Below are 12,790 nucleotides of genomic sequence, written 5' to 3'. Positions count from 1 at the left end.
TCTCACGTGTGACGTGACTTGATGCGCTCGTTCGCCTCCGCTGCACGCTCGAGGCACTCTAACGCAGCGCCTCCAGAATACCATTCACCGAATGTCTTGCGCAGAACATCAAAATAATTGTTTTGTTCACTCTCTCCACACGCTATATTATCGTCTTTCGACAACATTTGCAGATTAACATGGAGATACGGGGCCAACTTTTTTCTCTCGCCACCACACGCATGGTTATAGAGGACCTAACCTAGAACCCCAAATTGACTTTCGTATTTCACGAATAATCTCTTTTTCCTGTTTAAAATAACCGGACATTGACACATTTGCGGTGAGACAAAACAGCGGAGCTATATAGGCTATATTAACCTTTTGCAATCATCTTCCACTTATCAGGGAAAAGTGTAAGAGCAAATTTTATTCAGCTAACCAAAGCCTTCTCCTAAAACAGCCGTGAAGCGGTGGCGTAACTTCATGTCAGAAACTATTTTTTATCTAGATTGTTGCAAACTGCCCAAGAAAATATCGGTTTCCAACGTTAAGAGTGAATCAGTTATCTGTATTTCTATTGTCTCATCATAAGGCTCGCTTTCGAAACTGACGTGCCTGCAGTATTTCTCGCATGTCAATGTCAGTTAACCACAGAGGCATGACGTTCTTGGAGTTAGCACTAGAGTGATTGGCCAAAATGGTTCGTAATTGTAGAAAAATATAATCATATATCTCCATTGTAGCACGAGACCATCTTCATAGGAAGGAGAATAATTTTTCCCCACATTTTCGCCCATACCTTCAATCCTCATCTCTAGGTGGTCGGCATCTCTTGTATTTTATAGTATTCCACAATATACTACATCGTGCTATCCTAATTTCGAAAGATGAACTTCATTTCTCTATTCCTCGAGGCATTTTAAAACTGTGACAAATCTTAAGAAAAGCAAATACCTTCATATAGGTACTAGATTTATTTCAGGATCTTACTCTGCGGCCCTTGCGTTCCAGTTCCGTATTTAAGAAATGGACGCACATCTAGGACGCAGAAGGTGGCTTGCGAATCTCTATACCCATTTCTGATAGTTGCGGGTCGTGTTCTTCTTGGTGCTGCTTGAAAGCTTCGTAGGTTACTTCGATTGCTGAAACCTCGGGAAAGATGCTTTTATTTCCTGGCAGGCAGCCCAGAATGCGCTGCTTGAAAGTGTCGAACACCTTGTCACTCGGCCATGACGCCATTGTCTCACTTTGGGAGCTGACCTGTGAGCAAGGCTTACATTGTCATACATTCACTACAAATTTTTGTTCTTTATCGGTGCTTTAAAACTTCCAATTATGCAAGTTGACATGTCTATATGGAACGCAACATTCTCGTCGCAACCAAAAATTACCAGAACCAGAGAAAGACATCGACCCTAAACTGCTTCACCCCTAAAAATTACCGCCACATATATTACACACTCTCTCACATGCTTGTTTTACAGCGAAAGTTGCATATGGCTAGGAGAAACTAAAAACCATTCGGCATCAGTGACAAGATCGGTCTCCCATTGGCTTGGTGTCACGAGTAATCTCTATTGACTGTGCTATCAGTTACATCGTTTTCAGCGTCATACCCAAGCATGCGTGTCATTGGCTGCATTGTGAGTGACGTTGTTGATCCCGTTGCAGCCGTGGCGACGAGCACGCGCGTATCTCTTTCTGCAGTTAGCTTCCACGTGGGTAAGCCACAGACAACTCTAGAAGAGCGCGAGAGAGCTCGCAAAACGCGAAAAAGCTCACAACAATCACCGGGACGAGGCTGTTGTCCGGGAACGAAAAAAAGCCCGCAAGGCCGAGTGCCAGCATCAACTGAGTACCGATGATCCTGCAGCCTTCCAAGCGGCACTGCATCGCGAAAGACCGTTCCACGTGCTCGCCGCACAGCCGCAACGCACGTGCCGGCACACTTCCCGCACCCAAGTGGAGGGTGAAAGAGCGTTGCCAATTGGCTTATTTGCCCCCCACTTGCGTGCAGCAGGGGTCCTAGCACGTGCGTTGCAGCTGTGCGGCGAGCGCGTGGAATGACCCGAACGGCAAGACAAGCGCTGCTGGCGGGCGGATCCCGCAAACCACGCCACCGAGTTATCTTGCGATGTCAAGCGCTTGCAACAACGTCACGCGGAACAAGCTGCGTTGAGGGCGCAACAGCGTCAACGAGATGATAGCGGGGGCGCGGTAGCCGGCGTGAACGCCCGCTTTCGGCGGGAGTTTCTTCAGTGGCACGTCGGCTTTGGCTGCGACGCCTGTGACCACCTGTGGTTCGAGAACAACCACTGTGAATAACGCATTGCAAAACGCATTTAACAGCTCATTACACTCCTCCATGGCCATGATTATGGGAGGTAGAGTGCGGCTTGTGAAATAAGCACTGCACTGCGGCAAACTCAAGCCAAACGTGTGTCGAACTTGAATAATAACGACGAACCTGTGGCTAATAATTGCGAAAGGCTTCAGTGCAGCGACGGCTTGAACCCACTGCTAAACACCGGGGCCGAACGTTTCAGCTTTCGTTGGTTAACTTTCAGTAAGGAGTGCCTGGGCACTGATATTTTTTTAACAAGTTATTCAATCGAAGTCTAGGTTTCGCGCTGAGACATAATCTGAAGTCAATTCCGTGTACTTCATAGCATTATGAATTCATCTGTACTTCAGAATTGCGAAGTACCCGCACTGAGATCAAAGCGCACAGTATCTGCAAAGACGCGTTCGTAAAGAGCTCCTAAGTGACCGCTCACCAAAAAAAGATGGCCTTGCCCGTCAGCGTACGTTTATCAATGCTACAGCGACCACTGTCTGTCCACTGCACCCAGGAAAGCGTAGGATGAACATTGCAAAACAAACTTGAACTTGCTGAAAGTGCACCAGCAGTGTGCTAAGGAGTGGGAACACATCTTACTTTTTTAAGCACTGCCAAACGAATCCCCCACACCACAGCTACGCGGAGAAGGTCTGTCCGCATAATGCAGCTTTTGCTGGTGCTTCTCCTGAAAACAAGAGCCTTAAATTGCCAAACATTTTTCGGCGTGATCCGCATGTGTATATGAACGTTTGTAAAAAACAAAAAGCTAATAAAAAGCAAAGTGGCACACATTCACTTCAATCACTAATCAAGAGCATGTAGAAGTGGCGCAGACGATAGCAGCTGTGCCACAATAAATGCGAACGTACTAACCGTGGTGTAAATAAATATTCGCCCGTCTTGCAGTTTTTTTTTTCGCTGCTAATGCTTTTCTTTTTTGAATGTGGTCTTATGTTGCCAGAACCAAGGACGGCAGCTTGCAGTTGTACACTTTCACAACGCGATGTGATGACAAGAGCTCGAGCCGCGGTGCAGCTAAAGCCATACTTTTGCACATTAGTGCTAGATGTCGCCTTTCAGCGTCTTTTACGGCAGATGGATCTTAACGGACCATTTGAGATAGTCAGCACACTTAGCTGGGCTGGTTGGTTCGATGCGGGTGCAACGACGTGTAATGCTGTTTTAAAAAGCGGATAGTGAATAAGCTGAACGGAAACAACGCCATGTGTGTGTCTCGTCTCGGCTCAATCAGTATCTCCAAAGCGCATCTTCATCGTCGTCATTTGGGTAAGTTATCCGACGTCTCACACAAGCATGCCACCGTAAACGAATAGTGCTGTGTGAAAGCAGTGTTGTTTGACAATGTCATGTCGGAGGACGTACATTGTTACAGCACAACACAGTTGTTCTCACCAAAAACTATACAAATTTGTCAGTGTCTCAAACCAAATCGACAGACCGCGCTCATGTGCAGTGCGCGTGGCATGCGATTTTAACTGTGTGGCTTCATCACGGTTACTTTGCTAGCTTTATGTTCACTAAATAAGACATTGAATGACGTGATTGTATGACAAACATTAATTACGGGTGGTTACATCAAAGTATGACACACACGGCATGCACAATATAATTTACGTCGCATGGAGGCGAGCGACGCGTGGCGGTCCAGTGAAACGGATATGTACCAAAGTTGATATGACAAGACCTTTTTGTAAGACGAAAATAACTGGCAGGTGGCAATATGAAAATCGTGACATTCATGCTATGTACGGCGTTACTTAGATGCCACGATCATGGTGCACTCAGGGTCGTTTAGATTGTTTTACAAACGTCAAATTTGGTGTCACGTGAGTGACGAACATGACAGGTAGCACGCATATTATGACATGCATAACATGTACGGTGGGAATTACATGACACCGTATTGATGCGCTTTAGTCCATTTTGTTAACTGGATCGATACAAAATCGTCATGGCATGACACAAGTGCGGGAAAACATAGCTGACAGGCCAACTATTGTATACATCTATTGTACATTGTATATACGTCACATTAGCGTGGTGAATGTGCGCGCTTGCATGCATGACAAACATGTCAAATAAATTAAACTAGACCTTATGATATATAAATGACGCACCCTCATACAAACAAGGCCCTGTATGGAGCTCTTTGGCGGCTGCTTCTGATTACACCGATTCCAGACTGGCTAACCACCCCGTATTTCCTTTCTTCCTCCTTCTCCTCCTACGTGCGAGGGATGTACTGAATTTAAACCGGTTAATAGTACAAGAAAAAGGCCCATTGAAAGAGATAAACTCGACCTCATGTACGAGTCACTGATATCGTAGTTGGCTGTGCGAATGAACAATCTTTCTATACTGAACACTTCAATGCTGCTTTGCAGTGATTGCGAAGGAACGTTCGGACATTACGTTTCTTTAATTAGCGTTGTAATTAACTTTCACTATGACTCCTCTGGTTTCATTACCTATTACACTCTTCTCCTCTCACCTCGACTCACTCGCTGTCAATGGCACCGATGAGTGCCCGAGCATAGAGGTACAAGGCACCACCGTACAACATAGCTTTGGTGCCATCCGAGTAGTAAAGCGGTGGCTGCAGTGCGCCGATGGAGAGGGAGAGGTGGTTGAGCCCCTGTACGTACTACACGTACGGCAAATTGTAGTTGTTCCCGAGTAGCAGCTCCTCAGAGGCTGCATCAGTGCCAAAAAGAAGACGCTGACTGAGACGCGCCTCGATCCAGAACTCGGTAAAGGACGTGGCGTCTTCGGAGAAACGTTTGTACACTTCCTCGAGCCGACTCGGAGACAGGAACTTCTGCGAAGGCCACATGACAGTTTGGACGTTGCTGAGCTTTTCCAAGGCTGCTTTCTGGATCCTCGAGTCGAGCCATAAGGAGGCACCTGTTTTGTTCATAGCGACCTGCGGTGAAGGAACATCAAAGTGTCCACGAAGTCACACAGAATTCGTGCTCGTAGTGATTCGCGTATCACAGCGTTCGTTCTTGGCGATCGCTTTCAAAGGACGCGGTAGAAACGGCAATTCGCCTTGACTGTAAGGGTGTCGTAAAAAGAAATAAGATATTTCGCCCCTACCAAACATGCTCCGAGTTGAGGGAAATAGTGTGGCTGAGCACAGCAGATGCACTAGCCGGGTACATAGCCTAAATAGAATATGTGGGAATCGGAAAGCATTGCGACTACAGGTGAGCGAGATAGCAACGTCACATGCATTGATGTGTGACACGTACGGTGGCTACACAAATGACCATGCAACCATAAAGTGACATATTTCGACCACATTCTCAACGCATACCTGCCGTCAAAGTGATGGACATGAGAACGCAAAAATTTGATTCACGTATTGGGGGAGGTGACTAAGGCACAAGAAAATGATAAGCATTTTTGGAAGTGCTGCTCCAAAAAAAGTTGGCTGTGGCTTCACTTAGTTATGCCTGGGTGAGCGCCGAGAGAGGTTAAACGTATGCTTAGCTTGCTTCTCTGTATGGTTACGCTTCTGAAGGAGTGCGGCCGGAAGTTCTGGAATATACTTGCGGGCACAGCTTGAACAAGCACAGCAAAGACCATAACAAGCAGTCGTTCATCGTGGTGTTTACTAGGTGACATGGGGGGCTGGCTCTTCATGCGTATATTTGTTTGCGAAAGTTGTATAGCGCTGATTCTTAGAGCGAATACATAGAAAAGCACGAAATCATCCCTCCTAACACGACTTTGCGTGCTTGTGGCAAAATATGGTGCTGGATAACACTCACGAAGAAAAACTAGCCTAGAATCGAATGTTGCCAGGTCCTCACCTGGACAACTTCTTCCAAGTGTTCGACGACACTTCGCCGTTCCTCTTCTGAAAATTGAGCGACGGAAGTCAAGGCGGCTACAAGAAGCTTGAAGCTTGGCTCCACTCGACGAGCGCAAAAACGAGGCCGTGCCTCCTTGGCCTCTGCCTCACTGCCATGAAGGACGAGCAGAAAGCCTCTGGGGTAGGCTACTGCACCGTATGTTTGAGCAAACAAGTATGCCACATGGCGCAACAGAGTCGTGTCATTAACCCTGTTTAGTACCTTCATGATGCTGTTGAACACAGACAGGTCGCTCACAAGCACCAGTTCGTCTAATGTGACGGGAGGAGTGATCCTCAGCACGGCGTTGAACATGTCTCGCATATGCACTGCAAGGGGCAGAGAAGTGATCTTGTCAATCTCGCCTAGGCGAAACAAAGCCCCTGAGCGAGCTTTAGAAAACCCTGCCGGCACTATGGTATTAAACACGTATTCTAGAATGCGAATTGTTTCTGACATCTCATTGTGGTCAGGCGCGCTGCGCGAGTCGTTGGTGAATATCCTGAAGAGTCCGGTGTACACACTTTCTAAGTGTTTCTTTGGAATCGTCTGCATCAAAGCTTTCCAAATGACAATCTCGCCGTTAATTCCGAATAATATACGCCTTTGAACTTTCCCTGGGACCGCGGGCAGTACCCTGAGAGCAAACCACAGGTCGGCGTTCCAGTTGAAGGAAAGGTCGCACAGAGCCATAGCCGGAGGTACATCTTCTGGTGATTTCTCTGGCCAGAGGATACCCCGTGCTTCCATGAATTCTTTCAGGATGTGAATTTCGGACTCCTCTTGTGCCATGCAGCTTCTAAATATCGCATCGATTTTCCTGCGGGCTGGAAAGTGAACCACGCCGGTTCTCAGCGTCTTCGGAAAGTTGAGGAGCCAGGTCACGAGCATATCGTTCATCTGAGAGCGTGACATGTAGGACTCTCCAATACCCTTCCAGCGTCCACACACGTGAGCGCCAAAGTCGTGGCAAGGTTCAATATTCTTATCCATTTGACTTTCTATACGGTCCCTGCAAAGAAAAAGATGAATACATAGATAGATAGATAGATAGATAGCTAGATAGATAGATAGATAGATAGATAGATAGATAGATAGATAGATAGATAGATAGATAGATAGATAGATAGATAGATAGATAGATAGATAGATAGATAGATAGATAGATAGATAGATAGATAGATAGATAGATAGATAGATAGATAGATAGATAGATAGATAGATAGATAGATAGATAGATAGATAGATAGATAGATAGATAGATAGATAGATAGATAGATAGATAGATAGAAACTCATTTGGTCGAAGTGTCATTTCATTCGCCAGTTGATTTCTTGCGTCTAAATATGACCAAATGGTGTTTTGATGGATCGTATCTGTGTTTGGCGCAATATGCTCGTTTTCATTAGGCATATAAAAATGCAGCCCACTTAACGCTTTATTTGTCGTGGCCCTTGCAAAGCTGGGTTTTCTAAGCGTAAAGTAGTCGCGGTAACTATTCGTGTTAAACACCACGTAGCATATAGCACTATTCGAAAATGAAAAATGAAGTAGTTTAAAGGCCACCAAACTTGCCAAACCAATCATGAATACTTTTTATATATTAAGTGCGTCGGTGTGACCTACAGTAGTCAAAGCTTCTGTGGTGTGACCAGTCTTAATTACTCGATTCTGTAAAGGTAAGCCTTGCCTCTGTCTCACCTATGTTCTTGGCAACCTTTCGTGACACAAAATTCAACACGATGTCTCTTCGGCTTCAGATTCAGCAGCAGGAGAGTGAATCCCAAAATGATTGCGATGACCGACACTGCCAGAACACCTTCACTTTGTACGGAAGTCGGTATTTCTTGGCAGCAGCAGTAGCCGGAGATGGTTCCTGCATTGCAAATGAGAAGATCGGTAATGGACGTGTCACCCAGATGTGCCGTTTACCAAAACACGATCATGGCTTGCAATCGGAAAGCTAGGCTTTTATTTACTTTAGCAATGACACCTCACTGCAACGCACCAATTTATCGGAACTTGAAAGTACAACTCCCAAGGGCAAGTGCCATCCGGCTGATGTTCTGTTGGGGTGGAAAGGTAGAGAGCTATTTCGGTTCGATTTCACTATCGAGTGACAAATCGCTTGGAGGAGTAATGGTTATTTTGATCCAAAGGTTCGAAAATAACATGAACCTGATTCGTTCTCACACGCAAGGAGCACGACTCCGTGTGACACCAGTGTAGCACGTTGCATGGTGGAAAGTCCTCACGGCGGGCAAGCATTGGGGCAAGAGAAATGTGATAACAAGTCAATTTTGTTATCTACTTCCTATGCGCATTATTTAGGCTTAGCAGACAAAAAAGCTTAAATTCTCCTTCAATTACTGCGGTAATTACTTAATGAAAGCTACCAACGAGGTCCTAAGCAATGCGTCACCCGTCACCGAAAAAAGCAGTACGGTAACGACTTTCTCTTCGGCTGGTCTTCACTGAAGCCATTGAGCAGTAATATAAAATTATAAATTATTAATTATTCATGTATCCGGATGGATGAAGCCAGTCTGGTTAACCTAGAATACAAAGGGAAGTGGTAAAAAAGCAGCGGATCGTTAATGTAAGTGCAAGGAAAATGTTTTTTAGGCATGCTTTATACGAAGAAACGTAATTCAGGGCGACGCAAGAAACGTACACATATAAATGCGAAAAGCACCACAGTGTTTTTACTTGTACAAGAATATTTGAAACAAAGTATGATATGGTATGAAAAAAGCATTCCTGTGGAATGTTCAAATATTTCACTACCTGAAATGTTCAACCCAAGAATTTTAAAAAATATATCTACACAAAAATGTCGAGTGGGCGAAGTTCTATAATATTTATGTCAAAGTTGCCGAGTAGTAAAAATATTTGTGCTTTTAGGAGATTTATATCGTTGTATAAGAATTGTGAATAATATCAGTCTATTGTAGACCCTCTTTTGGGGTGTCTCACGCGTGTTTCGACTACACCGTACGTTACCCGGGCGTTGCCTCACCTAATGTAGCCGTGACAAAGGACACCGGACGAACCTCGCCCTTAGGGCCTATACACGGGATACTCGCACAGCCACACCACCCGTGGCGGGCAGCATGTGCACAGGTCTTTTAACTGCTTATCCTCTAAAACAAGTACGCATGCCCACATGATTTCAACTGACTCCAAGGCTTCTTGTACGGCGCTCTAAATGAAAACAGTGCAAACATTCACTGATCAACGCCATTTTTGTAGAAAAGGAATTGCGCCACTTGACGTGGCTAACAGAACATTCACGGAACCATAGTTGCATTATTGAAGAATTCCCAACTATTTGGAATTCTCGGAATACTTTGCTTAGGAACTGGCTATTTGTCTCTCAGAAAAAATATATTTTTAATAATTGGGGACCTCCGCTTTATGCTGCAGAGGAAACCGGAAAACATCATCAGTTTCAATTCACATAAAAACACACCAAGATCAACAGGCCATTTTGTTCATCGAATAACTTTCCTGACGCGTTAAGAGTCACTCTTTCGCTATTGCGAATTACCAGCTGCATGATCAGCACAGATGTTAGAGAAAGATGCTTCACATATGCATTAGCTTCAAACGAGTAAAAGTTCAAACTATTTTGTGGTTTGGCTGTTCCTTTCAACGTAGAATGTACTTTGTGGTGAAACACACGATAAACTTCAGATGCGCAGTTTGCAAAGTTTATCCACTTTTTGCCGTCCCTGTGGCGTCAAGTTATTTAGCGGTACTTGCAACGCGAAAAACTCAGTTTACTAGTCTAAACATCAGCAGTTACTCTTGTCTAGCTGGTTTTTCTATCAACATCAGTAGCATCGTAGAAGGAGTCACTGGGAATGATAATAAACTTTAACACACAAAACAATGCATTTGAAATGGCAGATGCATTCAAATTTCAGACATTCAGCAGATGACGCATATGATGGAGAACATGAAATGCGTTAGTCACCTCATAGTGCCAGGACTCGTTCAACAAATGAAAAGCTTTAGGGTGCGGTTTACCAGGGCAAATACCCACGCAATGCAAGGGAAAGCGGCAACATAAAATGACGTTCCAAATTTCCTAATACCAAAAATAATGTTTCAGAAAACAAAACAGTATAAATCTTAATAAGGTGGGTACATGGAAAAGATTGACTGAGAAGTGAATGTAATTCGAGGATCACAAAAGGTGCATGAGCTTCATTAAAATTCTAGTGCCTTTCGGGCATTGATACAATTTTTTCCAAAAGATGCTGCCGCATTTGTGGCTTGTAGACACAACTAGTTGCACTGCCGTTGAAGAACCTATATAGATTAGCCAATGCAGTATTGGTAATACTAGAAGTACACGTAAATCCCCATCAGTATGAGCACTCAAAATAGACGAAATATCCTCCTTTCTTTAATGGTATTTAATGTTTATAGCTATAAGGGTCTCTTTATTTAGCGCTAAAGACATAATAAGGGAAATCGTATGCTTACGAGTAACTCAATTGTTTTTACTTCATCCTTCGACTGCGTAGGTTCCCTCGCGCTCTCTCAAGCTATCTGCATACTTTACCCGATGGACCACTACCCCTGACCGAAATTCATCTATGACCAAGGAGCAAGGTGTTCTAACGACGTAATAACATAATGTCACTACAGTTATAGCGCAAGAACCGAACGACGACAAAGGGACAAGAACTTTGTCGTTGTTCTATTCTCGCGCTATAACTATGGTCATGTCACACCGAATAGCCCGAACCGCCACACTTTAAGGGTGCCCACCATTCGCAGATTTGGAGCGCTTCCGGTAATACTTTCTTCTGCTTCATGTGCAGCAAGTATATTCCATGGGCGGATTGGGCGTATTCCCTGTGCCTTCCATAGGCAGACCTGGAGCAGCTCCCTCGCGAGAATTTGACCGGAGGTCGCAAGTGACCCGTGCCTCGGAACGGTGCCAACTTAAGGCGCGTCAACGAACTCCGGTCGTCTCAGTTGCGGCTCGTGTCGAAGCTCCCGTTTTGCTAGCGTATACCGTCGCTGTGCCTAGCGTGCCCTCTGAAGCAAGAAGAGAGACGCGCGTATCGCGTTTCATTTTGACCGTGCCACAAGCTCTAAAGTGATCGCGTGTGTTTCATCGGTATTTTCCCTCATATTGCCCGGTGCCAGTGCTCCGGCGCAGAGTTCGTCGACCACACCCAATCTGCCAATCGATGACGCCATAAGTCACCATAGTGTCATCCTGCTGACGTCAAACAAGACGTCACTATTCAATCCAGCTTATCGCTTGGACGCGGAACTTAAAACGTCTTTCTTGTCGACGCGGGCGGCGCGTGTTTTCCACATGAGACATGCACGGCAATCGCCTCAGTAACTATACGGACACCTCATGCAAAGAACTCACCACGCGAGGCACCACGCGATTCTTCAGCAACTTGTCCAAGGCTTTCAGCGATTGCCTTCCCTGGCTGCCTTTGTCGCGAAACGGCATGAGAGCAGCGGGGTTGCTTGATGAGAACGCAGGACTTTCCGGCGACAGAGGAGAAATACCCGATGCCGTGGTCTTTGCTTGTTCAGTGGCTATAGAAAGAGCCGGTTGCGAGCCACGTAGTTCGCGGAGAACGTCGGTCGCGGCAAGTCTTTTAAGGCCGGTAGTACGAATCACTTCGTCCTCTCGGACCCCTTTCCGCTCCTCTCCCACCTGCAGAGGGACGTTAGAGGCAAACGGCAACAAAATTTGGCACTCCGCAAAATGTCAATATATAGGTAGTTTAACTAGTGCTAGTGCTGCCTGCCAAATGTCGCCTTCGAAATACAAGCGCTTACCTTATAGAAAGAAGTTTGCAAACGACGGTGTTTTTGAGAAACAACTGGCAGATCCCACGTACAGTGGGAATCGATTATATGCGAAGCACGAATGAGGAAGGTTGATATGTCACTTTCAAATCACAACAATGTTACAAGGTGGAAGTAAATTATGCTGTACATGACTTCCGTGTGAGGATTATCATATCTGGATGTGTTGTTTACCGTCATCATTTATTCACGTCACGTGGTACCAAATTTCGTATGTGAGCCTACCGAAACGGCCACGAGCACTATATGAACGTGGCATGTTGTCATGTTCATACATGACACGCTAGTCATTATTATCGTGTTTGCACCGGTCATATTTCTTCGTCATCCATTGACATCACGTAACACCGAATTTGGTATATGTGGAGCTACCAAAATGGACGCGAGTGCATTATGAAGGGCCCAATATACTCCAACGTCAAGTTGATGCGCGCGCACGCTGGGCACAGCGACTCTATACGTTAAAAAAAACGTGACAACTTTATAGTATGACGCCAGGCGCGACCGGTGCAACCAGCGTCTGTCGGCGCGGCCCGACGCCAACCGGCGCGAACCGCGACCTGCTGCATTTCACACCCACTACGTTACGCAGACAGCACAGCGTCTGCCTCTTTTCGTGACGGAGGGACGCCGGACGCGCTGTCAAAGCAACGCAACGCTGCGCGCGCTTGCAAATTTATAGCAGGACCGGCGGCTGGCGTGGCAACGCCGGCGTGACGCGACAAAATGAACGCCA

General features: G+C 45.7%; 1 protein-coding gene across 3 annotated transcripts; it reads right to left on the bottom strand.

Annotated features, from left to right (window-relative positions):
* Window positions 1–957: 957 nt before the first annotated feature.
* Window positions 958–2,026, bottom strand: LOC142765570 (uncharacterized). 3 transcript variants are annotated; one of them, XR_012884317.1, is made up of 2 exons: window positions 1,599–2,026; window positions 958–1,242 (listed from the first exon to the last, which is right to left on the bottom strand). XR_012884317.1 is itself a non-coding variant. In XM_075866747.1 (2 exons), the coding sequence occupies exons 1-2, from the start codon at window positions 1,873–1,875 to the stop codon at window positions 1,021–1,023; spliced, it is 333 nt and encodes a 110-aa protein (XP_075722862.1). In that variant the 5' UTR covers window positions 1,876–2,026; the 3' UTR covers window positions 958–1,020. The 3 variants fall into 3 exon arrangements, 2 of the variants coding, with proteins under 2 accessions (XP_075722862.1, XP_075722863.1); XM_075866747.1 differs by having other exon boundaries at window positions 1,765–2,026; XM_075866748.1 differs by having other exon boundaries at window positions 1,774–2,026.
* Between the last annotated feature and the right edge of the window lie 10,764 nt (window positions 2,027–12,790).

This window comes from Rhipicephalus microplus, chromosome 6, assembly GCF_043290135.1.
Source record: "Rhipicephalus microplus isolate Deutch F79 chromosome 6, USDA_Rmic, whole genome shotgun sequence".
In the NCBI taxonomy this organism is placed as follows: Eukaryota; Metazoa; Arthropoda; class Arachnida; order Ixodida; family Ixodidae; genus Rhipicephalus; species Rhipicephalus microplus.
The sequence above is the reverse complement of the archived record's forward strand: the minus strand, read 5'-3'. Positions and strand labels throughout refer to the sequence as shown.